Source organism: Dicentrarchus labrax, unplaced genomic scaffold (assembly GCF_905237075.1).
Source record: "Dicentrarchus labrax unplaced genomic scaffold, dlabrax2021, whole genome shotgun sequence".
Taxonomy (NCBI): domain Eukaryota; kingdom Metazoa; phylum Chordata; class Actinopteri; family Moronidae; genus Dicentrarchus; species Dicentrarchus labrax.
In genome coordinates this window covers 19,808,580-19,834,315 of record NW_026136711.1, presented here as the reverse complement: position 1 = coordinate 19,834,315, position 25,736 = coordinate 19,808,580, and the positions used below count along the sequence as shown (strand labels likewise).

The 25,736-nt window shown below is 38.2% G+C and overlaps 2 protein-coding genes across 6 annotated transcripts in view; one reads left to right on the top strand and one right to left on the bottom strand.

Moving 5' to 3' along the window:
- ampd2a (adenosine monophosphate deaminase 2a) overlaps positions 1-16,332 on the top strand; it is a 31,819-nt gene extending 15,487 nt beyond the window's left edge. For 4 of the 5 annotated variants that reach the window (XM_051414376.1, XM_051414378.1, XM_051414374.1 and 1 more), the window contains 17 exons: positions 4,066-4,196; positions 4,760-4,890; positions 5,459-5,527; positions 6,624-6,735; positions 6,850-7,036; positions 8,048-8,189; positions 8,282-8,371; positions 8,473-8,602; positions 8,732-8,926; positions 9,061-9,192; positions 9,278-9,441; positions 9,721-9,847; positions 9,964-10,127; positions 10,264-10,384; positions 10,920-11,093; positions 11,234-11,344; positions 12,571-16,332. In XM_051414376.1, coding sequence (XP_051270336.1) covers positions 4,066-4,196; positions 4,760-4,890; positions 5,459-5,527; positions 6,624-6,735; positions 6,850-7,036; positions 8,048-8,189; positions 8,282-8,371; positions 8,473-8,602; positions 8,732-8,926; positions 9,061-9,192; positions 9,278-9,441; positions 9,721-9,847; positions 9,964-10,127; positions 10,264-10,384; positions 10,920-11,093; positions 11,234-11,344; positions 12,571-12,786 — 2,396 coding nt within the window. In that variant the 3' untranslated portion in view covers positions 12,787-16,332. The remainder of the gene's footprint in view (positions 1-4,065; positions 4,197-4,759; positions 4,891-5,458; positions 5,528-6,623; positions 6,736-6,849; positions 7,037-8,047; positions 8,190-8,281; positions 8,372-8,472; positions 8,603-8,731; positions 8,927-9,060; positions 9,193-9,277; positions 9,442-9,720; positions 9,848-9,963; positions 10,128-10,263; positions 10,385-10,919; positions 11,094-11,233; positions 11,345-12,570) is intronic. The other variant, XM_051414375.1, reaches the window with a different exon arrangement.
- A 3-nt stretch (positions 16,333-16,335) lies between these two features.
- eps8l3a (EPS8-like 3a) lies at positions 16,336-24,308 on the bottom strand. Its single transcript, XM_051414379.1, has 20 exons — positions 24,137-24,308; positions 23,390-23,476; positions 23,201-23,274; positions 23,040-23,104; positions 22,795-22,953; positions 21,237-21,386; positions 21,070-21,134; positions 20,849-20,979; positions 20,630-20,760; positions 20,367-20,472; positions 20,158-20,231; positions 19,963-20,037; positions 19,474-19,619; positions 18,502-18,646; positions 18,280-18,395; positions 18,097-18,193; positions 17,891-17,995; positions 17,550-17,635; positions 16,906-17,038; positions 16,336-16,780 (listed from the first exon to the last, which is right to left on the bottom strand). Exons 2-20 carry the CDS (start codon positions 23,452-23,454, stop codon positions 16,769-16,771), a joined length of 1,935 nt encoding a protein of 644 aa, XP_051270339.1. The 5' UTR covers positions 23,455-23,476; positions 24,137-24,308; the 3' UTR covers positions 16,336-16,768.
- Positions 24,309-25,736: the final 1,428 nt, after the last annotated feature.

Here is a 25,736-nt window from a genome sequence, read left to right as displayed (position 1 = left end):
AAAAGAATGAGAAGAAAACACTGAGTTTGTCAAAAAAAAAAAGAAGCCTATTATGGTTGTTAAAAAAAAAAAAACATAATACAGACATAGAATTGTATAAAAAGGTCCTAAAAATATCAGGAAAACTTATCTCTGATGTTAATCCAGATTGCTCGTTTTACACAAACTTCCTGTGGTTATTGCTTTTCAGTTTTGGGGTTAATTGTAAAGTTTATCAGTTCAGTACTTTTATTATTGTGCACTGAATATCATAACAAATATCCATAAAATATGTCAGTCTGGGTTTAGTGATAAAATAAGGGGTTCATTAAGGATTAAGGTTGGGAAAATAAAAGTTGGCAAATTGAAATAGATTGTTCTGGTTATAATATTTTCATGGACATACTGTACAATGTTTTGTTTGACTCGGTCAGTATTTGAACTACAATGACACACCCAAAACTAGTCTGCCGTTACTTTTGGCCCCAGGGACAGGGAGGATGAGACAGACTGGAGGGATTGTATTGATCCTTATAGAGAACAGGCAGCTCCACAGATTCTAGATGTCTCTGTGGTAGGGTTCAAAGAACAGGTGGGTAGTGTATGTGGGTGGTGTACAGACTCAGGTCCCAGGGATGTGAGAGAAAGCTGAGATGGATAGCTTTGTCAGTATTACTCACTGGGCTCAGAAATTAACTCTCAATTGCTACACGATGATAGAAGGGCATTTCACTCTAAAAAGGGTAAAGACAACCCGCACAGTAAACTGCGTGTTTGAGGTGAGGAGGCTAAATTTCTTGGCCAGCATGTGTACTGCAATCTGGATCTTTGAAGCAAAACAAACAAAAGTGTTTATGTCAAGGCTTCACAGAAATACTACCAAAAGAAGGAGATTAGATTGTCCCATGTTGATCCTCACTCTCTTTCACAAGTGAATCGCACAGATTTAATTTAATTGAACTCAAACACAAGCTCACAGTCTGCAGCCTAATGTGCTTTCTATGGTCGGACTTCATCATGGCTCAGACATCAGAGACATTTATCTTTATTGTTCAAAAAATTGTCGAGACAAATCAACAGGGTTGTTTTCATTTATAAGTCTCGTTGCTATTTAGCTTTTTATTTAACCACTAACTAAATGAATCATGAATCAGGCCTTTATGACTAAAGTCTTTCTTGGAAGTTGCCCATGATGAACTTGTAAGGGTCGCTGTTGTTGTCTTGATGGTTGGTTCTTGGCTGTGTTTTTGTTGCATGTCAGGTGACAAAGGTTCATTCTTCTGCTTTATTTATATTTTTTTAAACTTTGTAGTCTGCTGAGTTTCTCCCAGTTTTGTTGTGTACTTGTACAGACGTGTAGAAGGTTTGTGCTCCCCTACTACCATGATGTCACTGAGATAAATAGAGTTGGGGGTGCTGGATTAAGAGTCATCTGTGGTGGAAAGACCAGGGGATTACATGGATACTATACTGGGGACGACTTTGTTTGTGTGTGTGCGCCTATATACTTGAAGTCGTCTGTTTGTCCTTCTATCCACACAAGACGTGTATATGATCTGGTAAACTAGTGAGGCAGATTCGATTGTAAAATGGTCCTCTCAGTACATATTGTGAGTCCTTATCTAAAATGTGTTTATGTGAGGCATTTTTAAAACTCTCATTTATAAATATCTGTCCCAATAATCGAGTATTGGTCAGGCTATAACTATATGTGTATTAAAAATAAGCTTTTTCTGTCCTTGAGTATGTGATTATCAGCAGATCATGGCACAACTTCTATATTATGCAGTATTGAAATGGGTTATAGTGTTATGCCAGTATTAGTATACTACGGAGAGTTACTCTCTGCTCATTCCTAACTGCACGGCCTTAAAGGCAGACAGCAGATGGCAGAGACTAATTGTCACAGGCCACAGCACCAATAATGGCAACAATTACAGAGGAAAGTGAACACACCACTCCCAAAGCTATAGACTCATTATGAGTGAGTGAATTACTGTGTGTGCACATAACAATGGTACTCTTTAAATTACGGTTCTCTTCAACTTAAATACATGGCGGTCTTTAGAAAGTACTCAAGAATCAGTAAATCTGATGTTCCTCCGGTACTTCAGACAAATGAATTCTTTTCTTCCGGTGGTTCTCTATTGTGTTTATTTTGGAGTGGAGCTGGTGTCATCTGTTTCCAGCAGGTCTTGAGTGGGGAAGGCCCCTCTGTGTCATTCTCAGGTGTGTGTATGCACGAGTCAGTGTGTACATGTGAGTTAGGGTAATTCTTTTTCTAGTGTGTGTGCATGCCCATGTGTGACTGAAGTGACACAGTATCTGCTGGTACAGCTGTCTTTCCCTAAGCTGGCTTCTGTTCTTGGACATATTAAAAGGTGTTTTTGTGCTCTGTCACAAATTAAAGCCACTGCAGCCCAGCTTCATAGGTAATCATGATTATGCACATTTGTTCAACTTCTGACTGACTGTTTAGTATTTGCAACTCATGTGTTTTTGTTTCATGTCGTCAGTGTAGATGCAAGACAAAACTGAATATTATCCTGTAGGTGAACGAAGGAAATCAAAGATTTCTCTATCTTGAGACCAGTTACGTTATGTTTAGTTTTTAGTTGACTGATTTTCAAAATTCAGAAAGTGGAGCAGTTGTTTGTATTTGTGGTTTGTCCAAAATCTAGTAGTAGTTTTCAGCTAAATGAATGTGTATATTATGTATATTTGTTTTAAAGATTGATTCTTAAAAGATTTTTAAAATCATAGTTTTCTGAACTCAAACCAACACACGTTGTAATTTAAATATATATAGAAATAAACCAAATGCAAATTCTTTTCTGTTTTTTGTCTGTGATGGTACTATTAAGTGTTGTTTGTTTTCACATATTTGCCTTTCTCTGTTTTCAGCAGACTGTGAAATAATGAATAATTGTAGAGTGAGTGACATCATCACTATTGAATTAGCCGTAAGCGTGTAAAGCACCCAGATGGTCTATGTGTATCTGAACCCACGAGTTTTACTACACAATGCACATGATTTTGTATGCAGTAAAGAAGCCATGTTATATGTGTGTTGGTTTGTTTGGAGAAAGATCTTATGGCTCGTAAATCCTTTACTGTCAGAGCTGTTAAATGCTAAATGCTAAACATTTACAAATGCTAAACATTTACATTGTAAACTATCTTTATTTACTACCTTTAAGGCATTTATCAATCCAGCAATTCTTTCCATAAACACAATCAACACATAGTATTTTGTTAGCCTGTACTTAAAGGGTAACTTAGGTGTTTTTCAGCTTGGATCTTATTTTCCCATGTTTTTTTGTCGAAGTGAATAATGGAGACAACAAGTTTCGAATTTGATCCACTATTGAGAGAAAGCACTGAAGCCTGCCGCCATGAAACGGGCTACAGTGTAATCCTTGCAGGCAATTGGGCACCGTAAAATGATATCCATTAAAAGCACTTGTTGTTGCCACTGACTGGCTCACTTTTACTCTCACTCAGTACTGGACCAAATACAAAAACTTGTCCCACATTAGTAAAATTCAACAACTGTTTTCCAAGGATACAATGCTTCAAACAGTAGTGGAAAGATTTCTAGAATGCGTTGGTCAACTGGAGGTACTGTCACTTTACTGACATTTATATTTTTGTGATGTAAAAGAAAATATAGTTTAGTATAAGTTGACAAGATACTTTGCAGAAAACAGACATTGTTATCTTTCCTATGCAACACTTAAGAGGATGAGAAGTTAAGTACTTACTACGCAAGGTACTTTCTACAGAAGACAGTTGTGTTACATTACATTTTTTTCCGGGCGGTTCTAAAAAGTTAAAACTAGGTTAAATGACTACGAGGCAGACCTCTGCCTTAAATACAGACACTTTTCAGCCTTTTGCTGGTTTATGGCTGCTTTATGTTTTGGATGTGTAGATGTTGGCATTAATGTGTTTTTGCAGTTTGTTATTTATTAATTTTAACCTCTGCCTAACAGGACCTAAAAGTAAAGACTCTGATTTTGAAGTGATATTGTGAGACCATGTGTTTCTGGCACATATTTTGATACTGTCTGTGTCTGCCTACAGACCTGTGTGGTGCATCCGGACCCAAGCCCCTCAAGCCTCAGAGATCCCTTCCAGGGACGCCCGTTTCTATCACACACTACCCAATCGACCTGCGGACATCCATGGAGGAAAAATACAAAGAGATTGCTGAGGTAAAAATTCAAAGCCAGACAGATAATGTTGCTGCGCCGAATAAACTCACAGAAACATTAGACAGCTAATCAAAATAATCTTTAATTATAACAACTATTGATTAGCACCCATGCACCAGTTGTCCACAGATATTTTAATCAGCTGTTACTGGCATTTGTTTGTTTGAATTTGGTAGTTATGAAAAGACATGTTTGGAAGTTTTAAAATCTTTGAATCTCTAATAGTCAACCATGTTGTCTCTGTGGCTTTTGCCTGAAGAATAATTTCAGCTTCCAATAAGTTAAACACAAGATTTGTTTTGTTTATTGACTGAATGAATGTTGAAAATCAACAATAATGCCTTAAACGTGTGCAAAAACATTAGAAACTATGTCACACGTTCATCAAAGTTACCTTATTTTAAATCACAGCACTTTGGCATGTTCTGGCTTTATTTGAAGGAAAATGTAACAGGTGGTTCTTTGTGAGCCTCAGAGTCTGCCATATATACATAGGTACATTGAAATGGGCCTGTTTGCCTGTTTTATGACACCATAAATGGAATAACTTATGTTTGCACCAGGAGCTGTTCACACGCAGCATGGCAGAGAGCGAGATGCGAACTGCTCCTTATGAGTTCCCGGAGGACAGCCCCATCGAACAGCTGGAAGAGCGACGGCACCGCCTAGAGAGACAAATCAGCCAGGACATTAAGTGAGGAAATACAAACACAGCAGACACACAAAGCCAGTTAAATGAACTCTTTTAAGTACCTCAGACGCATATAGCTCTCCCCCAGCCCCCACCTTTTAGCAGACTTCTTGCTTTCACCCATGCACACATGCTTATCAGCTTCCAACATGCCAATTTGTGGGCTAACCAGCAGTTGGCACCTGTCCTGGTGTTCAGTCTTCTTCTACACAACTTTTATAGGGGTTCTGTCTCAGTTGCCAGTGCTGACGCTATCTGCACCACTAAGCCGATCATTTGGGTGGTTATCTGACACAACCTCCGCAAGCCTGTTTACCAATCAGGGTGTACCACTACTAACTGAAGATATTTTTCTATTTGTGTCATTCTCCTTGATCACTTAATACCTAATATGCTTTGTGTGTATATGAATGTATGTGTGCTAGAGAGAGAGTGCTTGTTTAAGTGTGTGCTGGTGCATATATTTGGTCTCTCTCCCTTCTGTGTGCTTAATTTTTTCTCACTACCTCTGATGCCATCTGCCCCCTGCCTTGCCCACACTTATCCTGCACCGCTGCATATCACCCCCAAGGCTTGAGCCAGAGATCTTGCTCCGCGCCAAACAGGACTTCATGAAAATCGACAGTGCTCCAGACCTTGAGTGAGTGAGATTTGCTTCAGTATGTATGTTTTGTGACTATTTTTTTCTTTCAATTTATCTCTGTTTTACTTGTTTTTACTGTACCTAGAAATATTGTAGTGATAAGTGTCTAAGTTTAAGTAAGCACTTTTCTCCAGGACCACTGACAGAGATTATCAGCATATTGAGATGGACCACATCTTCCCCCTGCTGGTGACATGTAAATGTACAAAATGGATACCTTGTTTTTTTGCTTTTTAAACAACCCGTCTCTTAAGTCTGAGTCTGAAGTCTGTGAGTGTTTTTGCATTTGCATATTATTCTGTTTTCTTAGTAATGAAACTTGAACCCCAAGAAATTCTTACAGTCATTGGGCAGCTCTGTAGCTAAACTACTGAAGTTTAGAATGTAGTTATATTGTCATCTTACAAGCTGTTGCCCTATATATAGAGTGGGCTTAAAGTATTCATACACAAAGTGAACATTGTTCAGAGATGATTGCAAATGTACAAACATACAGAAATACCTCACCTGCATATGTTACCAGAGACTTTGCAATGACATTTCCAATTGAGATTCGATGCATCCTCCTTAAATTATTCCTGAGATATTTACAGAACTTTCACAGAGAAGACATTCAGTCATCTTTCAGAGGTACAGTTCCAAAGTTTTCCCAGTGTGTGTCACTGTGTTTCTATATGCCAAAACAAGCTGTGAAGTCTAAGGAATTATTTGTAGACTTCTGAGGTCCAACTACATTAAAGACATGCATCTTGAAAAGGATACAGACCTTTTTTGCAAAGAATGTAAAGTTTGCAGGAACACAATGGGCTTCATCATTGTGATGTAAGAAGTTAATCTCACTAAGACCTCAATACCTCACTGAAATCCTGTAGAGAGACATGCAGGTTGCTGTTATATAATAATTATGTTACTGATTTTTTCTGATGCTGCCATTACAACTCATATAACCAATAACATCTGGATTCTCATTTACCTTTCTGCCACACTTCCTGCTTATATCCACATTTTCCATCTTACTGTGTCCTTACCCGTCCTCCTCTGCCAATCTTTCTCTCCTTTTAAACTCTCCTTTTCTCTGTCTGTATCCTTTAAGGTTGATGAAGGAGAAGAGTGTGGACATTGTTGATGATGGCTTTAGGGAGAGACAATTGCCTCTGGAGAAAGAGTACCAGCGGGTCTCAATATCTGGAGAGGAAAAATGCGGGGTAAGGAGCTTTTTTTAATTAGATTTTTAATGTTTTTATCAGCATTTAAACTTAAACTCCAATAAGTTAAATTCCTTTCACACAATTTTTAATTGTCCATTGCTATCTTTCCAGGTGCCCTTCACTGACTTGGTCGATGCTGCAAAGTGTGTGGTGAAGGCATTATTCATCCGAGAGAAGTACATTAATCGATCTATGCAGAATTTTTGTAAGACCACAGCTCAGGCCCTGCAGGAGCTCGGGATGAAACCTCTGGATCTGAGAGTCTATGAAGATATACCAGAGACGCCTGTAGATGCTGGTATGACATGCACACTCTAAACACAGGAAGCACACATGAAGGCAACACATTGTCCAATCTTGTACTGAGTCAAAGGTTTTTGTTGAATCTCTGTGTAAGGAGGCAGCAGTGATCGAGCAGTATGCTTTAGTTAGACTACCTCCTTCTGTGGAATCTTGTTTCATTCAGGGAATACCTGTCAACAGAGAGGCTACAAGCATTTATTGTGTATCAGTCCTTGTTCTGAAGGGGAAGCTTGTTTCTTTCCATTGGACTCTGGTCTTTCTACTCTCCAAGGTTTCCTTCTTTATACTAGCAATAGTTACTTACTACATACTCATAGAGTTTCAGCTCCCTGTGAGCTTATCTCATGATGTAATTAGGGCCAATGTAACATCACAGAAGTATTTTCCAAAGGGGTTTTCCAGGAACATAACTAATGGGTGTGTTCAAGCTTGAGAAAGCTTGACAGTCTTTATAATGAGCCTATCGGGCAATACATAAATAGCTATTATCACAACCTGGCTCAAAAATGAGACAAAAGAGGGAGACCCCAAAGAGTCAGTGAATCATTTTTTTTAAAAAATCAAGTAAACAGTACAATAGGGCGTGTCTGTCTGCACGTCAGTATGTATGCAGTGTCTGTGTGAGTAAGTGGTAAGTCTCAGCTCTACCCCTCAACTTCTTGGAACAAAGTGGAAAAAACAAAGCCAACAAGGAAGAACAAGATAGGGCGTGAGGCCGTCACACAATATATATTGATATTGAGACAGCAAGGAAATGCCAACTAATGAGAAAAACACTTGACAACAAAGTATAAGAGAAACAGTTAATTTCTATTTATTTTATTAAGCTTGCCAAACTCAAATCTAGATCCGATCAAAACAAAGTAGTCCCACGGATCACTGTGAATTAAAAAAACCCTACACTTTTAACTCTTTTAAATGAATAATTACCATATCATTGTTCATTTTAAGATAGTGTCATTTTTTGTAGCATGGATGATATAACTTAATATCAATGTTTTCCCAGATGCCCCCGTCCATCCACCTGTTTCAAAGACACACCCCTATGACAATCAGGACCCCAAGAATATGCCGGCAGACACAGGATATGGTTGCAAGATGGTGGATGGAGTAGTCCATGTCTACACCAAGAAGACCAACATTGACAAGTATGTGTTTGTACCTGTAGGGTGACATCTTAATTTAAAAAAAGAAAAAGGTGAGTCTGTTTGTATAACCTATATACTGTTCTCTTTTTTAGAAGTACAGAACTAGACCTGCCCTATCCTGACCTGAAGGAGTATATTGCGGACATGAATGTTATGATGGCCCTCATTATCAACGGGCCAGTGTGAGTGTGTCTTTGATACCATCATACTACAGATGTCAATGTTTTGTAGCTTAGGGTTTATTTTAAATGAAATATCTGTGTCCTCTGGATGGTGTTTACAGGAAGTCTTTCTGCTACCGCCGCCTACAGTATCTGAGCTCTAAGTTCCAGATGCACATCCTCCTGAATGAGATGAAGGAGTTGGCAGCTCAGAAGAAAGTTCCACACAGAGACTTCTACAACATACGAAAGGCAAGAGCCAACATGTGACATGTGATGCAAATATAAAAAAGACATTTTGAAATGATGACAGCAAGTGGTACCGGTATAGACCCAGCGCTGAACTTAACTCTCACATATTCTGCTCCATTGTAACTCCAGGTGGACACACACATACATGCGTCATCCTGCATGAATCAGAAGCACCTGCTGCGATTCATCAAGAGAGCCATGAAGAAATACCCTGAGGAGATTGTTCACATTGAGCACGGCCGTGGTCAGACCCTCAAGCAGGTGTTTGAGAGCATGAACCTGACGGCCTTTGACCTGAGCGTAGACACTCTCGACATGCATGCGGTGAGAAATAGGAGCCGCAGTGAACAGTATCTTTCTAAAATTTCACTTTTATTTTGAGAGATTTAGTGCTAATACTGTGTAATACATTTGGTGTAGATACAAATTAGGTTTGACTGTTTTTGTTTTCTCATCAGGATCGTAACACCTTCCATCGGTTTGACAAGTTCAATGCCAAATACAACCCCATTGGAGAATCCATCCTCAGAGAGATCTTCATCAAGACTGACAACCACATTGAAGGAAAATACTTTGCACACATTATTAAGGTGTGAAATCATTCATATGTAATCCACACAATCCTTCAATACATACACAAACTTACATTGGTTTCTACTCTCACTATTTGTCCAGGAGGTGATGTATGACTTGGAGGAGAGTAAGTACCAGAACTCTGAGCTACGTCTGTCCGTATATGGTCGGTCCCGAGACGAATGGGATAAGCTGGCTCAGTGGGCCGTTAAACACCGAGTGTACTCTGATAATGTGCGCTGGCTTGTCCAGGTGCCACGTTTATTGTAAGTACCCCTACCTTGAAGCTTTGTCAAGTTGTAGATTAGTTATAACTGTGATTGGTGATAATATCATAACACAAGAAATGTTTCCTTCCTGGTTACAGTTTACTCAAGAAAAAAAGAAAGAGAGCAACTATAACTAACTAACTAGTGTAGATATGGATAATCGCTTCTATCCTCTGCAATGAAACCTACATTTTGAATAAATCATTTGTACAAACACAAATAATTATCACCTCTATGGTATCAACAAATGTCACTGTTTAATCACCACCTCTCCAGCGACGTCTACCACACAAAGAAGCAGCTGGCCAATTTTCAAGAGATGTTGGAGAATATCTTCATCCCTCTGTTTGAAGTCACGATCAACCCCCGGAGTCATCCTGAGCTGCACCTCTTCCTGGAGCATGTGAGTATCAGTTCACAACAAATCCAAGCGATCCTGAAGATTCACACGAAAATAGACTGAATGATTGTTGCTTTGTTGTTGTTTTGTTTGTTTGTTTGTTGCCTGTGTGTTACTAGGTGGTGGGCTTCGACAGCGTGGACGATGAGTCTAAACCTGAGAACCACATTTTCAATCTTGATAGTCCATTGCCTGCCAACTGGACTGAGGAGGACAACCCACCCTACTCCTACTACCTCTACTACACCTATGCCAACATGACTGTGCTCAACCACCTGCGACGGTATGGGCCAGTTGGACACACTTTGATCCTTTTATTAAACCTCACGTTCATTCATTTAAACACATAATCATCCACAAAATACACAAAAACATGAGGTTTTAATGCTGTTTTTGTAAATAAATGTGTCCCTTCTCAGGCGGCGAGGCTTCCGTACGTTTGTGCTGCGACCTCACTGTGGGGAGGCGGGGCCGATCCACCACCTGGTGTCAGGTTTCATGTTATCAGAGAACATCTCCCACGGCCTGCTCCTCAGAAAGGTCAGGGCAGGGCTTACTAGATTGTTTCCAGAAGACTGCTATAGAAGTGTTTGGTTTTGGCATGTTGAAATAAAAAAAAGACCCTATGGTGTATTAATGGTGTTCATTGGTGAGTGTTTATTAATATGTGGCCTCCCTCTTGGCCTTCATTGATGAAATTACAAACAGTTTCAAGATTGAATTTATTCATTCATAAAAACATGGAAATTACAGAGCTCCAATCCTTACCAACCAACACTAATTACCAAAATGCAAAACAATATTCTATATATTCTTTAAAAACTGTTAAAAACATCCAACAATATAAATGAATAAATGTAAGTCCCAAATTACATTCTCCTTACACAGTTCTGGTTATACTGCCATTTCCACTGTGGGATAAAAGAGAGAGAACACCATGTAGTGTGTGTGTGACAGGTGGTCTCGACCTGCCACTGCTTTATCTCTCAAGTTCTCTCTCTCTCTCTCTCTCTCTCTCTCTCTCTCTCTCTCTCTCTCTCTCTCTCTCTCTCTCTCTCTGTTTGATATCCATCAGGCCCCGGTGCTGCAGTATCTTTACTACCTGGCTCAAATTGGCATCGCCATGTCACCCCTGAGTAACAACAGCCTGTTCCTCAGTTACCATCGCAACCCACTGCCAGAGTACCTGTCCAGAGGCCTCATTGTCTCTCTGTCCACTGATGATCCTCTTCAGTTCCACTTCACTAAGGTCAGTACGAAGGAAGTTTGTGTGAATCTACACATTTAAGGAACAAACTGCAAAAAGATTATCAGAAATGAGGAGGCTGAAATGACATTTTTCTTTGTGTGTGTGTGTTGTGTGTGATTTGTGTGTTCGTCTTGGCCCAGGAGCCTCTGATGGAGGAGTACAGCATTGCTACTCAGGTGTGGAAACTAAGTTCCTGTGACATGTGTGAGCTGGCAAGGAACAGTGTCCTCATGAGTGGGTTTTCACACAAGGTAAACTAGTTTAAACTAGCTCTTCATATTTTTTGTATTTAATCTGGTGACATGCACTCAGTAGCCACTTATTAGGGAAACTATAGAAATATATGATTCAATTCAGTACAACAGCTCTGCCATAAACTATTTGAGGTCGTAGTTAAAGGTGGTGTTGTACTGGACTACATTATATTGAGTGTTGTTTCTAATTCTTTGTCCTCCCTGTTTACATACATAAGAAAAACCTCTGAATATAATGCAGAACAGTACAAAACAATCACTAACTATGACCCCAGTGCTAAAACCATAGCCTGTGTAATTGAAAATGGTCGGCTCAGGTTGTAGCCATCAATAGTCTTGACTGACTCCCAGCTAATCCAAAATGGGCAAAGAGGTGAATCGTGGGTGGAGCTGAGGTGGGCTGAATGAAGCTTGACTACTCAACACAGCAACCTGTGACAGCACCCACCTGTCACTCCAATTGGCCATTCCCTTAGTTATGCATAACTTTAAGCTTTAATATGATTTAAACAGGTGAGTTAAATAAAAATTCATCCCCTGTACAGTTGTCATGTACAGGGAATAAGTATGTCAGTTTACACCTGGCACTACAGTGCGTCTCCACATGCATCTTGAATGACCACTTGCGATAGGATCTCACTTCCCTGCTCTATAGGGCTGTACCCTACTCAAAATTTGTCGGTCTGTGCCCTTCATTACTATCGTTTTTTTTGTTTTTTTTGTTCAGCGACACACTAACCTGTCTTCATATCGCCCAAGATGCATTTTAATACCAGATGTAAACAGGCTCATAGAGACCAAAACTATTTTTTGTACCAGGCTGTAAACATGTCTATTTCTGATATAAAGCATTTTTTATGGGGCCTTATGGAGATTGATCACTTCTGTAGCCAAAGTGTCTGTTTGAGGAGTATTATTTCCACGTTGGGTTCATTTACCAGCCACAGAGGCTGCTGCTCTACTAGAGCATTTTATTTACATAACATCTCCATGACAGTTATTGGTATAGAGTTTGAGTGTCATAGACATAATAAATGTAGTCTGTTTATCAGAACAGCTGTATTAGATTGCATTAGCTTCAGTGTAGTTTATCTCACTGATGAGACACAGTCTACATTATTCTCTGTTGTGTCCCTCAGACTCCTTATTAGTAGATGACACTTTGAATCTAAAAGGACTATTGTATCAGAGCTTCCCACTCATGTAGCTTCTCCTAATTCCAGGCCAAAAGCTACTGGCTGGGCCCCAGTTATGCTAAGGAGGGTCCCTTGAGCAACGACATCCGCCGCACCAACGTCCCCGACATCCGTGTAGCGTACCGCAGCGAGACACTCTCTGAGGAGCTCCAACTCATCACCCATGCTGTGCGCAACGAAGAGCTGGACACTATTGACGAGGAGGACTCTCTGTCCATGGGCCCTCTCCCCGGAAGACGCTGAAAGCACAGTCACTTGGACCTGGCCTGTAAACCCCACACCCCTGTGGTCCACCTAGCATGACAATGAGGAGACGTAGTGTGAGAGTAATTCTGTCGTTCATCCTATATAGAACATAAACACACACCAACCATCACTAAGGAAAAGCCAAGGATACAGTTGTGCCAGAGCACTTTAGCTTCAAGGTTTTTCTTGCGTTTGAGTCATTTCTAGGCATCAGGAAAGGATTTTAACCCCATTTTGTTGTTACATTTCCCCCCAGATCTGCTTATATTGTTCTCTGTGACATTTTAGTTCTCACTCAGCATAATGAAGGTTAGCAGAGGTGACCAGCTCCTAGGATTTTTGTGAATGAAAAGCAGGGAAACCCTCAGCAGAGTGACACAGACTCTCCGTGCTGTCTTGCCAAAGCCATTAGATGATCCCTGTGATTTATTGTCATTCAGCGATATGTTTTACTTCAGACATTACATGCATGTGGTATCTCTGTAGTATCTGTGTACTAAAGAAACAACCAGCACATTTCAAACTTTCTTCACAGAAAACCTGCTCTAAATGTTGCTTATCTTACACTACACATGCTGCTTAAACTGAACTGAATGCATCGATCCTCTTCATTATACAAATTTATAATGAATGATTTTCAGATGCAGTCTTACATTTTAAGCTACTTCAGGGTGGCTTGGAGACAGTAACTCGTATAACAAGACTTCTCACTGAATGCTGCACCACTGAACATCAGCCATGCATGGTGCTCGGCGTGGTTTCAGATAATTTATCTGCCAAATTGCACACACAGAATTGTTCTTCCATGATTTCAATCAGCTCCGAGTCAGGAGACAGGAGAGAAGCAGACTGCAAACATTCCATGAAGGAAACTGTCCTCTATAGCTGCAAATCAAATGAGCTGCAGTAAATGTTGGTTTGATGATATATTTCCATATAAAGCGGAAATGTGCATTGTAGATTTAAACCACAGCACAAGTAAATGTCGATGAATCCAGCATCGTCCGAGGAGAGTGCTCTCGCCGTTACCCCACTGTGGCCATAAAGATACGGACCTTCTGTCACTCCTTAGGGCTCTGATTCATGTTTCACTCATTCCTTCCATCTACGGACAAACTAGAAAGTTGTGAGAGTTTTTCCCCTTTGCATGCAGTGCTCTGTACGTATGCACCGAGCAAAGAATTCACAGTGCCTTTTCGTTTTCAGCTTTGGGCGCTGCATGCCCAGTTTCTGTCTTAAACACCTGCAACAAGTATTGCATCACTTTTCCTGTCATATACAGTAGACCTCTATGCTGTTGTAATATCTACGCCAATGGAACTGAACCACCTAGCTGCATGCTCGGTGTAAATAGCTTTTACCTTGGCCTTCGTTTGAGGATAAAAGTTGATTTGTTTCTGGTTCTCTACTTGTTTTTTTTCGCATGCTTGCATGAATAACGGATGGCAGGAGAGAATGAGTTGCTTAAATGTGAAGCATCTTAACTAATTCAGGGCTGCCGACCAGCTTTCGAATCAGAGATCTGTTGCAGCGAGCCAACAGATTTAATCTCAGCATCGTTCACCATGTAGAAACGAGCAAACCATGCTGGGACATGGTTAAGACTGTTGCATGGTTCTTGTAGCATTTATGGTTTTTCAACTCGTCCCAAATCTGATCGAAGCTGGGATCACATTTTGTATTGTACACTCACCACGTTATCACATCCTGCCATCGGAAACGGTCCAACTTCCCATCAAACTGTGAGCATTCTTCTTAAACCTAGACGCCGATGTCGAGTAACATTTGATGCCAAGAGAGCGAATCAGAAACTGTCAGCCTTTGTTTGAATAACCAACCGTAATGTATTCGCATATATACGTGTTTGCTTTATAGAGGATTAGGATAAAAGAAGAGAACTCGTCTTTGTTCAGAAAGAATACAGTAGCTTCTAATTGTTCAAGGGATGCACTGGAGTTGTGCGCTGAACATGGTGAAATTTGTGCGTTTGTTGGGTTTCATGTATAAAGTGTATTTTTTTAAAGGCGATATAGAGATAAGAAATTTTATATTCACAATATATTGATGTCAAGGTTTAACACTTAGTTTCGTTGCTGTTGATCATTGTGAATTGGCATTATGTTTTTCAATACAGTTTTGTTGTTAGCCTTTTTAATTTGTGAATTGGACATTTTAGTGTCTGTTCTGACTGTTTAGCCACCATTTTTTAAGTTTCTGATCACGCTCAGTTTATTATTATAGGTAGGTACATGATAGTTACCTCTTACTTAACAGTGTCTACAGTCAGAAACCGACCTATATACACACACACACACACACACACACACACACACACACACACACACACACACAAAGATAAAGACTAATCCTAATTTTTACATCACATCAATAGAGTTGGCTGTTTGTTTTCTGTTTTGGTTTCAAATAATTATTTCAAGCATTAATCTACACTTGTCCTTATCTGTCGGATGTCCACAGACAGAAGCACAAAGTAGTTATGTCTAATTATTGCAGCTTCCTTTTGTTATTGGCCTTTTCTTGTTTTAATGTTTAACCATCTTAATGACTACTTTGTCACATTAGAAGTGTTATATGACAACGTACAATGCTGTGGTACGTTATCACTGAGAGAAAGTTATTCCGGACTGACCTGAACCTTTTTCATCCGTTCACATTTACATCTTGTTGTTTACTGTGATGATGTACACTTCATGGTTTCATGTTGTCTTTTACAGTCACCACAGAGTCACTTGTCTGTGCACTCACAACATAGTGAACCCTACCTCAAAAATACTTATCTCTGTCATGTTGCTGCAACAGCCGGGCCCAACTAATTTCCATTTATTATTAATCTACCAACTATTCTCTTGATTAATCAATTAATTGTTTGGGCTGTAAAATATCAGAAATGATCAAAATGCTATTATAATTCCCCGTAGTGCCTAGGGTATTGAAATTGTTTGTCCAGTCTTCACATTTGAGAAGCTTGAACCAGTAAATTCAGGTTATTTTTACTTATAAAAATGATTTCAAAAGATAAAGCGATCATCACAATTTCTGATTATTTTTTGTCCAATCAACTTATTGATTAATCTCAGTAAATACTGGCACACGAGAAGTGATTCACTAGCACTAAAACAGCTGAAACCATTTAAAGTTACTGATCAGTACGAGCAGTAACACAGTGATTCAAATATATACTATACGCTATTCACCGATTCATCGTTCACAGTTTCTGTTTTTAAGACGTTAAGATTGATTCATTTGTTTACTAACTTTACAGTGCATTTATTACAAGTATTCTGATGCTCACACTCAATATATTTTTGTGCTCCGCTTATATTTTTCTCATGAAGTATCTTTGTTTTTACAGTCTTGTCACCTTTTTGATTTATATTTTTAATTTTGCCTAATTTTATGTCCATTGATCTGTAGCCATATTATTGCCTGAAATGGATTGCCAGTGTTAAACAGATTCAAATGCTTCTGATAAGGTTCATGTGTAATGTCTAAACAATGAAATAAAGCATGTTTATTCACTAAGCCTTTGTGTGTCAGACATACATTTTTATTTACAGGTTACATAATGACCACATATATTCAGCTTTTTGCTCATTGTTACATAATTGAGACCATTCCACCTTGTTAAATGTCTTAGTGCGCACACATTAGCATCGTTTTGCTGGATAAATTGTTTGAATGCACTTTAATTTAGACTTTATCATATATCTTGTCAACTGATTTGATTATATGCTGACTTGAAACATACCTTACAACAAAGTAATATATATGTATGTGTATTATTTAATACAATGCTTATACATGTGAATGTGACAAAATGTGACTGGCCAAACAATCTGTAAACCTAATCTCACTCACTGCTTAATATTACGGTATCTGGACGTTTACAGTATTTGACCATTGGTGACTTGTTTTGATGATTTCTTCCTTTTCCTCTTCCAGTGTTCTTTTACTGCATTTAACTGGCAGCCTACAGAGTTGAAACAGAAAACAGTCAGGGGTGTGTCTGCTTACACCTTCATCAGTAATCAATAATAATACATCTGCAGACGGACAGTGGAGACAAACAATGTCGCACTGTGGTCTGTCACTTACTGCCATGTTGGACTTGATCGCTTGTAACTGGAAGAAGACTCGCCCCCCTTCCTCAGGACACAATGTCTTCAGTTCCTCTCTGGTCATCCCCAGCAGCATAGAGCCGCTCAGCACGCCCAGACAGCGCACAGTGCTGCAAGAGATATATATATATAGTAATATTGATCTGTCGTTAATCAATGCTGGGGTTCATTCTGGCAGGAAAACAGTGTTGTTTAACCAAACGAATGTGTCAGTTGAGAGAAGGTTTTTAAGTTAACACTGTTCATTTATAACATGTTCATTTAGAAAAAATAAAATAAAACTGGTCAAAATTCTGCTTAAGTATTAAAGAGGTATTCATCGATTTACTATTGCACCTCCACAAAGTTTGGGCATTCACAAGTGTAGTAAAAATTGTATCAACTCAACACAGCAAAGGCCAGTATGTCCTCCAATAACACTGGATCCTACATTTCCCATAATGCAACCCAATAGTCTTTTATTAAACACCAGCAGCAAACAGATTATTTTAATTAGTCAATTTAGTCATAGAAGTAACACTATATTAGATGTTCACATTCAGGTATAATAGAATATACTTTTGGTACAAAGGCTAAATCTAGCCTCCATTGCATATTTTAATGTAATAACTATGTACTTACATTTTACTAAAGCCCTTTTCTTCGAGCCAGGCTTTCACTTCTGCAGCCTTGGACCTCTTTGTTAGGACAGGAGGACCTTCGATATGCTGAGAAAATGGAATCATAATGCAATGTGATCTGACGTAAACATTTTTTACACATTAAGATGAGATAAGATAAGATGTTCCTTTATTGATCCCTGTAGGAGAAATTCAAATTAGAGCACAGCATAGGGGAATGTAGTGCAAAATGTACAATAAGAATCACAAAATAAGAATATTATATAAAATACAAGACTATAATTAATTAATTTATTACACCAGTGATACCATCAAGTAGACTTCTGTGTTAGTGGCACCCACCTCGATGGGTTGCTCTTTATTAGTCTGCAGGACATTATTGGGAACGAAGCCCTCCTCCCCTCTGCTGTCCCTCACTTTCCACCACTGCTTCGACTTGTCCAGCAGCTGTGGATGGACAAAGCAAAGACGAGCCAGGGTTTGAAGACAAAATACTTGAAACAATACAGAACAGAAAAAAGTAGTTGGTTCATGACACTGATACTCACCTCAACTATATCTCCCTTTCTGACGGTGAGCTCTCTGTGGTTTCTTGAAACGAAGTCATACACAACATGCATGTGTATTGGTTTTGACAATCTAGAGCTGAAAAAAACATCAAAGTGCATCAAAAACATTTCAGGTTTAAAACAGTCATGTTACATTGAATTGTACGTTGTGTGTGTGCTTACCTTGCTTTTTGTGGTGGTTGCGGTTGTCGTGATGGTTGTGGTGGTTGCGGTTGTCGTGATGGTTGTGCTGGTTGTGCTGGTTGTGCTGGTTGTGATGGTTTCCACTTGGCTGCAGTCTAGACATAAAGAGTACCTAGTCTTGTTATATGTTTTTTCTTCTTTCTCTCTCTCTCCAAACTACCTGTGCTAGCGTCATGCTGAAAGTTTGATGTGAGGGTTTACCTGGCTGGGTCCAGGTTGTGGAGCCTCCTGTCTGATCACAGGTTCTCTGGGTTCAGGTGCTGCAGACACCTCAGGGGGCTGCCAGCCATCAAAGAACTCCAGAGTGTATGTTGGGATGTCCTCATCATCTTCTGGCCATTTAGTGCTGGTAATATTGCCAAAATCACAACTGATTATTATCCTGTTACTCAGCGGACACACAGCAGTCTGATATATTTTACCACTGGTCCAGTGGGTCAGATCCTTTAGTCAAATAAAAGCACCAGTGCAGTACAGTGAAAATACTTAATACTTCAAATCATAAATAGTGAAATGTACATAAGTTTTATGAGCATAAACAAATAGTTTCAAAAATAAAAAGACTCATTCTACATGCAGCATTTTCCTGCTGTAGCTGGTTGAGATGGAGCCAGTTTGAGCTATATCCAAATAGGTAGTTTAGTCCAGTGGTTCCCTTCCAAGGGGACACAAGACAAATCCTGCAAGTTTTGAGATGATGAATCTTTGCTTTTTTTTAAATGAAATAATGGATATATTTTACCTCTTTGTGTTCAAATACAACCATGTAAGAAGTTTAGAGGAGAAATGTCTCCTTGGTGGAACTGACTTATCTTAAATGTAGTTTAGTGTCCAAACCAAACACAGATTTTTGGTAAGGTATTACAATCCAAAAAGACTGGTTTAATCTTTAACAATATATTCCCTAGTATTTCTTTTTGTGTGTTTTTAATGTAAAATCTTCATTTAAAAATATACTAGTTTCTATACCTGTCAGATAAATGCAGTGCAGTAAAAAGTATATTTCTGAAATGTAGTGGAGTGAAAATATGAACCAGCATAAAATGAAACTTAGGTTTACTTAGGTACAGTAGTTGAATAAATGTACTTAGTTTCTTTCAACCACAGCAGAGGTGTAGTGAGATGATGCTTAGATTTTGGACTCAGTAGGTCCAACACAGTCCAGTGTCCCACCTGGGGATGTTCCAGGCGTCTCCCAGAGACTGCCACAGCTGGTCCTCCTCTGCGGAGGCCTCTTCACTCATCAGACGAATACACTGGGGTATCAGCAGCGGCGCCACAATGGTCTGTGCCAGATTCTCAGGAGAGTGAGATACCACCTGGTGAGGAAGAGCATAACTCACTCTGTTTATAAAAAAAATAAGTGCATTAGTTAGTCTGATTAAATGAGGGTTCACACTGGATGATGAGACAACAGAGACATGATGGTCAACCAAATGAGCAAATAAATTTGATAAAATGATCATCATGAAGAGCTGATTTTACAAACATACTGTAGATGCACTAACAATGTTAAAGGTTGACTTAATTATATATAACAAAACACACTTTATACTATACGAAGAACGTTAATACAGTATGTGATAGAATAGGATTTTAAGTGTAAACTTTTTAAGTCATTATAGGTTCCATACATTAAATTGAAGAGATTTAGTTACTTACAAATGCTAATGTGGAGAATAAGGAGTGAACAAATTGAGGAGCACTGGGATTGTTGATCTTTCCGTTGAGCTCCCCCTGTCGAGAAGAAAACATTTTCACACATAATACAATGCTGTTAAACATAATGTACACTACAGAGATACAGGAATACAAGAGACCATGATGAAATATGTAAATGAAATTAAGGACACATACCAGAAGATTGAAACCACTTTTGATCTTGTGGAAACACGCTGCAAATTCTGCTGCGGAGGGCATGCCATCCATGGCTAAAAAATCAAAATAAAAACATGATGAAAGCATCACAACTGATGATATTTATATTATAAAAAGTCATTTTGTGTAAGTTATCATTTAGATACAGTCTACGTATTTGTCTGCCTTCATTTTCTACATTAACTTACCTTTTCCTTTTTTCTTTTTCTTCTTTTTCTTTGCATTTTTAGCTACTACTGCAGCTACTTGTCCCATGAAGATTTCTATGTCACCTAAAATATGATTCAAGATATCCTGTAAACAAAGAAAAAGAATTTTTTTTCCACATTCTTCTGTGGGTATTGAACATGTATCCTGTTTAAAACATACAAAACCCAAAAAATGTCAGAGGGTATCGTGTATCAAATACAGCTTTCTCATCTCCCATGTCTGAGTACAAAAGCACACTCACTACATTCCTGTCCAGCTCTGTGTATGGGCGTTGAGATGGTGGTTCTTCTTCGGTAGGGAAAGTCTGGGGTAATGGCACTTCCTCCTCCTCCTGAGGTACAAACTGTTCAGGCTCAGGGACGTCATCCTCCTCTGCATGTACAAAGGAGACTGAAGGTTTGTATTGACTCCATCTTTAGTAATCAGTGCAGTAGTTGTTTATCACCTGTCACAGGCTTACCATAGTCAGGAGCCAACCATTGGGGCATTGGGTCAACTGCAAATGTCTCCTCTTTAGGTTCAACAGAGTTTTCAGCGTTATGAAGGTTTTTCATTCCCTCATGTTCAGCTATAAGTCCTGCGTTGCTGCTTCTAAAAGTGTGAGAGGCATTTTAATTAAAGGTAATAATAAACAAATAATAAAGTTTCAGGCATTTGTTTACACTGACTTCAGGTTCTTACCTAATGCTTGAATCATCTTTCCTGCCTGACAATGCACGTGAGAGACTCCTTTCAACAAAGTTAGCCTGTAAACAACAACAACAATTTTTTTAATTTATACTATTTACTCACTCATTTGTTTCACTCAGCAGTCATGATAAAAGCCATTTTAATGTGTGTGTCCTCACCCTGACATCCTCACACTGAAACAAGAAAACAGTGGTGGTGTGGTTTCTCTCATTCTGGACTGACACTGTGAGCAGAGAGTTAAACACTCCAGAGTCCAGCACAGCCTTTAGCTCCACGATGTCACTGAGAGCCATCGACTCAAGCTCCTCCTGAGAAAACACAACAGGTTTTTTATGCCCATGAACCACATCACAGACCTCATCACAGAGCTCAGCCCATACAAAGGAAGTGACAAAGGAAAAACCAACATGTTTTGCATGTGTCCTGTGTAAAGTTCAAGTTTATTGTCATGTGTGGAAACTGCACAAATCTATGCAATGAATATGTACCAAGGCACCCTCAATTTAGAAACACAACACTAAATCTAAATTACATAATACAGGATAATATAACAAATATAAATTATATATATGTATATTTGTGAGGTTCTAGGCCACCATGAACCTCCACATTGAACAGCTTTAATGCTCCTTGGCGGAATCCATGAAGTCTTAGAGGGATTAACACCAAAAAATATCCCCTCATTTAATATTAATTTTCAATAATAATAGAAATGTATTTATAGCACATTTTTATACAAAAAGAAATGTGCTTCACAACAACTAAAAAATGACACATACAAAGTCAGATGCAAGAAAGAAAGGGAAAAAGATTTTAGAGATGAGCAAGGTAAACTATTGGTAAAGTGTCTAGTTATAAGCAGCAAAGTTAGAAAAGATTAGTTTTAAATTTTCTTTTCTTTATTTATCTTAATATAATTAATTTTAAAGAAAGGGCACATTCAGCAATAAGTTCTCCAAATTAAAATCTCTGTTGTCACAGAAGTGTTTTCTGATAGGACGCCCCATTGACAACAAAATGTGTTAGCACTGTTTGAATGTTATGATGTAGCAATACTATAGTTCAGGTTTAGTTATGTTTAGGCACAGAAATTACTTTATTAAGTTTAGAGGAAGATTGGCTGAAATATGTGTTCAAAGTTAGGAAAACATCATGGTTTTGGTTAAAATTACAACTTTGTTAAGGTTTGAGGAACTTCACTGTTATGGTTACAATAATACCTGAATTGTTATGGTAAGGGAACAATCTTAGTTGCGGGTTAAGAGAAACTAACATTGACTTGCAGTAGGAAAAGGAAAACAAAAAGTTAAAGTCTGACATTTCTGTAACGTCACCTGACGTACTTCTTTAGTCCCAGAGGAGTCATAATTATGGCCACTTGAAGACTTTGTCATTTGAACGTAAACACTGATTTTGCTGAAACAACTGTTTTTCAAATTTTTCTTGGGAGGATATTCTCAAACATAGAGTTGTGTATCATCTGCATAGAAGTGGAAACAGATGCCATGTTTGAAGATAACAGAACCTAATGGCAGCATGTACAGCCAGAACAGAACAATGCTTAGGATTGAACCTTGGGGTACACCACAATATACATTTGTCTGTCTATTTTCACACTCATCTAAGCCTGGGTGGGGTTAATGTCATCCTGGAAGAGACTACTCCCATCAGATTTGTATTTTAATTTGTCATCTGTAGGTGTCATGTGCTTCTTACCTTGGTTTCAATGTCTGTGAGCAGTAGTTTGGGACTGCGCACCTCCATCAGCATGCTCTGACCCCACACACGACCCATCTCGTCCAGCAGCTTCAGTCGCTCCACACAGTCAGTTACACTTTTCAACTCCTCACCATCCAGGTCACAAGTGAACAAGTGCTGCAGCAGAGAGGCATTATTGAAACACAACATTAAATATGACGTGAATCAGAAAGGCTCACATTTGTATGGGTAATGTATGATACCTCCACTCTAAACTGAAATTTGTCCATCATGTTGTTTATTGATTCGGCATACTCCTTTCTTTGCACTGTTAAAACACAAACCAGAGTTCAGTATTATTGTCAAAAAAAAAACTGTATTGGTGTAACCACTCATTAAAGCAAGAACAGATGTGTTAACTTACAGTAAATTGACTTTGCACTGGGCCTTGACACATTTGATACCTGTGATGACACTTCATCCAGAGTGGAGTAAACACTGTCACAACAAATGCAAGCAATTTACAACATTGATCGTCTGCTGATGAATAAAGTTATGAATAAAACAATCAATCAATTGATCAATTTACCACATAAGACTGTAAAATACATACTTAGACTGGATCGACTCTGCATAGCTGCTGGTGTCAATGTCAAAGGGACTGTTACTTCTGAACATCGCCGGTACTGACCTAACACACCTGCAATATCAAATATGATAGGAATAAGATTAGAATGTGTAATGTCAGTGGTATGAGCTGACTCAGCTCAGATTATTTGAGAGGTTAGCCATCAGTCTTAATTCTGTTTATTGAAGGTTAATAATCGAAAAGTTTTAATTGAGAAAAATAGCTTTTCCAAATATCAGAAACCAAATGCTTGTTAAAACAACACCTATGTTATTACCACCAATAAATTAATAAATCAATCTTGTTAATCATCATCAACTAGTTACACCTAGTCACCTAGCAATTTTGATCAACAAAACAAACAACAATATATGTATGGTGTTTTTAGAATATCTTAAGAGTTTGTATATTTTAAATACAGGTTTGTTGACAGTCTTATACCACAAATAGATTAAATCCGTCCGAAAACCATCTCCACATATTTCAAACAAATACAGTGTGATTTGTCGAGAACATTTTACTTTAAAGTAATGCAGATAACTTTTCTATCTGTTCTAATCAGTTAAATCTTCTTTCTTATAGATCCTATAAGAAGAAAGATTGGGGTGGTATGGATTTTGTTTGAATTGTCTTGAAATGCAAACACAGAGCAACCCTTCACTACAGATCATTGACACAAATAACAAAGATATATCCGGTTTATTGTGGATATTCATTTTTAAAAGTTCTTACCTTTGATGTCTGACAGTTGAATGATGATGTTACTTCCTTCTGTATTTGGCTATTTAAAGTTTAGTACAAATACAACTCATATTTAAAACCTGTGGCCGAGTCAACGGTATGATACACCCAATACTTCCTTATAAAAGACAGGGACAAAGTCCGGTGTCAGTAGCAGAATGATCTGTTGGGCTGACTCTATTTAGGGTGTGAGATGCCTAGTGTGGCATCCCATCTGAGCAAAGGTTACGAGATACGAAGAAAATCACCTTACCCTGGAAAAACTTAAAGGTTTGTAGGTCTATAAATAGGAACCTGTGTGCCCTATCAGCGGTTTGTCATTTTTTCCAGTGTGGGATTGCGAGTATTATACCACAGGGAAGGTTACATTAAAAATGTAATCTGATACAATTACTAATTACCTGTTAAAAGATGTAGTGAGTCACCTAATTCAAAAATCACAATATTAAAGTAATGTAACTTGATTACATTCTGTTACTTTTGGACTACCTCAACACCAAATACGTAAATAAAAATGAAAAAAAAATGTAGGCAATCAATAATAAGGAATAGAAATATCAATAAGAAATATTGTTACAAGTGTATTCTCTAAGATAACAGAACAATGTAACCTTAGAAAGAAAATGGAAAAATGTGTATCCCCTTTTTTTAAAGAAAAACAGATGTATATAATTGTAACCCTGCTAAATAATCCCCATTTTTACTGAATGTAACTGTAATCTGATTATATATTTTAAAAATCTCATCAGTGTTGTTAAGTTATAACGCTTACAATCCCTCATGTCAACATTCTTTTATCTGACTTGCCATTGAAATTGCCAAGTGTAATCAAATAAGACATCATATCTTCTGAATCACACTGCCAAACATTAACCAGGACGAATTCCTCAGTGATGTAATGAACACAGGGTAAACAGCATGAGCACATCTAGCTCAAAGGATCTCACAAAGGGGAGACATAATATGTGTGGAAATCCAGAACTAACACAGGTTACCTATTCATCATCCTATTTAAATGTAATGTGATCATAAGAGCTTGTTTTAGATTCATATAGTCCATACTCAAAATCAGCAGAACAAGAGGTGAAAAAATAACAATCCTGCATGTTAAGCAGTAGTAGAAAGTACATTGAGGATTGTAGTTAGAGTAATTACAATTTTAGGTAGTTTTAGTATTTCAGTTGTTTGCTACCCCACACGTCAATGGTCAGTACATACATTTGACGGCTATAGTTACTATATTTTTTTATTTTAAATTTTAAATGTGGCATTACACATTAAACTGAACTGCCTGAACATTATGTAAAATGGTTCAAATGAGTTCTACCGTGACTGACCACAACATTTTCTGCTTAAATTTGAATGCCTAATGAATAGTTTTACTTTTGATACTTTAAGATTTTAATCATACTAACAATGCTTATTTACTCTTAATTGAGTAACATTTTGAATACAGGACTTTTACTTGGGATGGAGTTTTGTGGTATTGTTACTTTTACTATCTATCTAACATAATTGAATACTTCTGTTGTTAGTATAAGTATAAAGAATATTTATGGTATTCAAACAATTAATCAATCAATTGGTATGA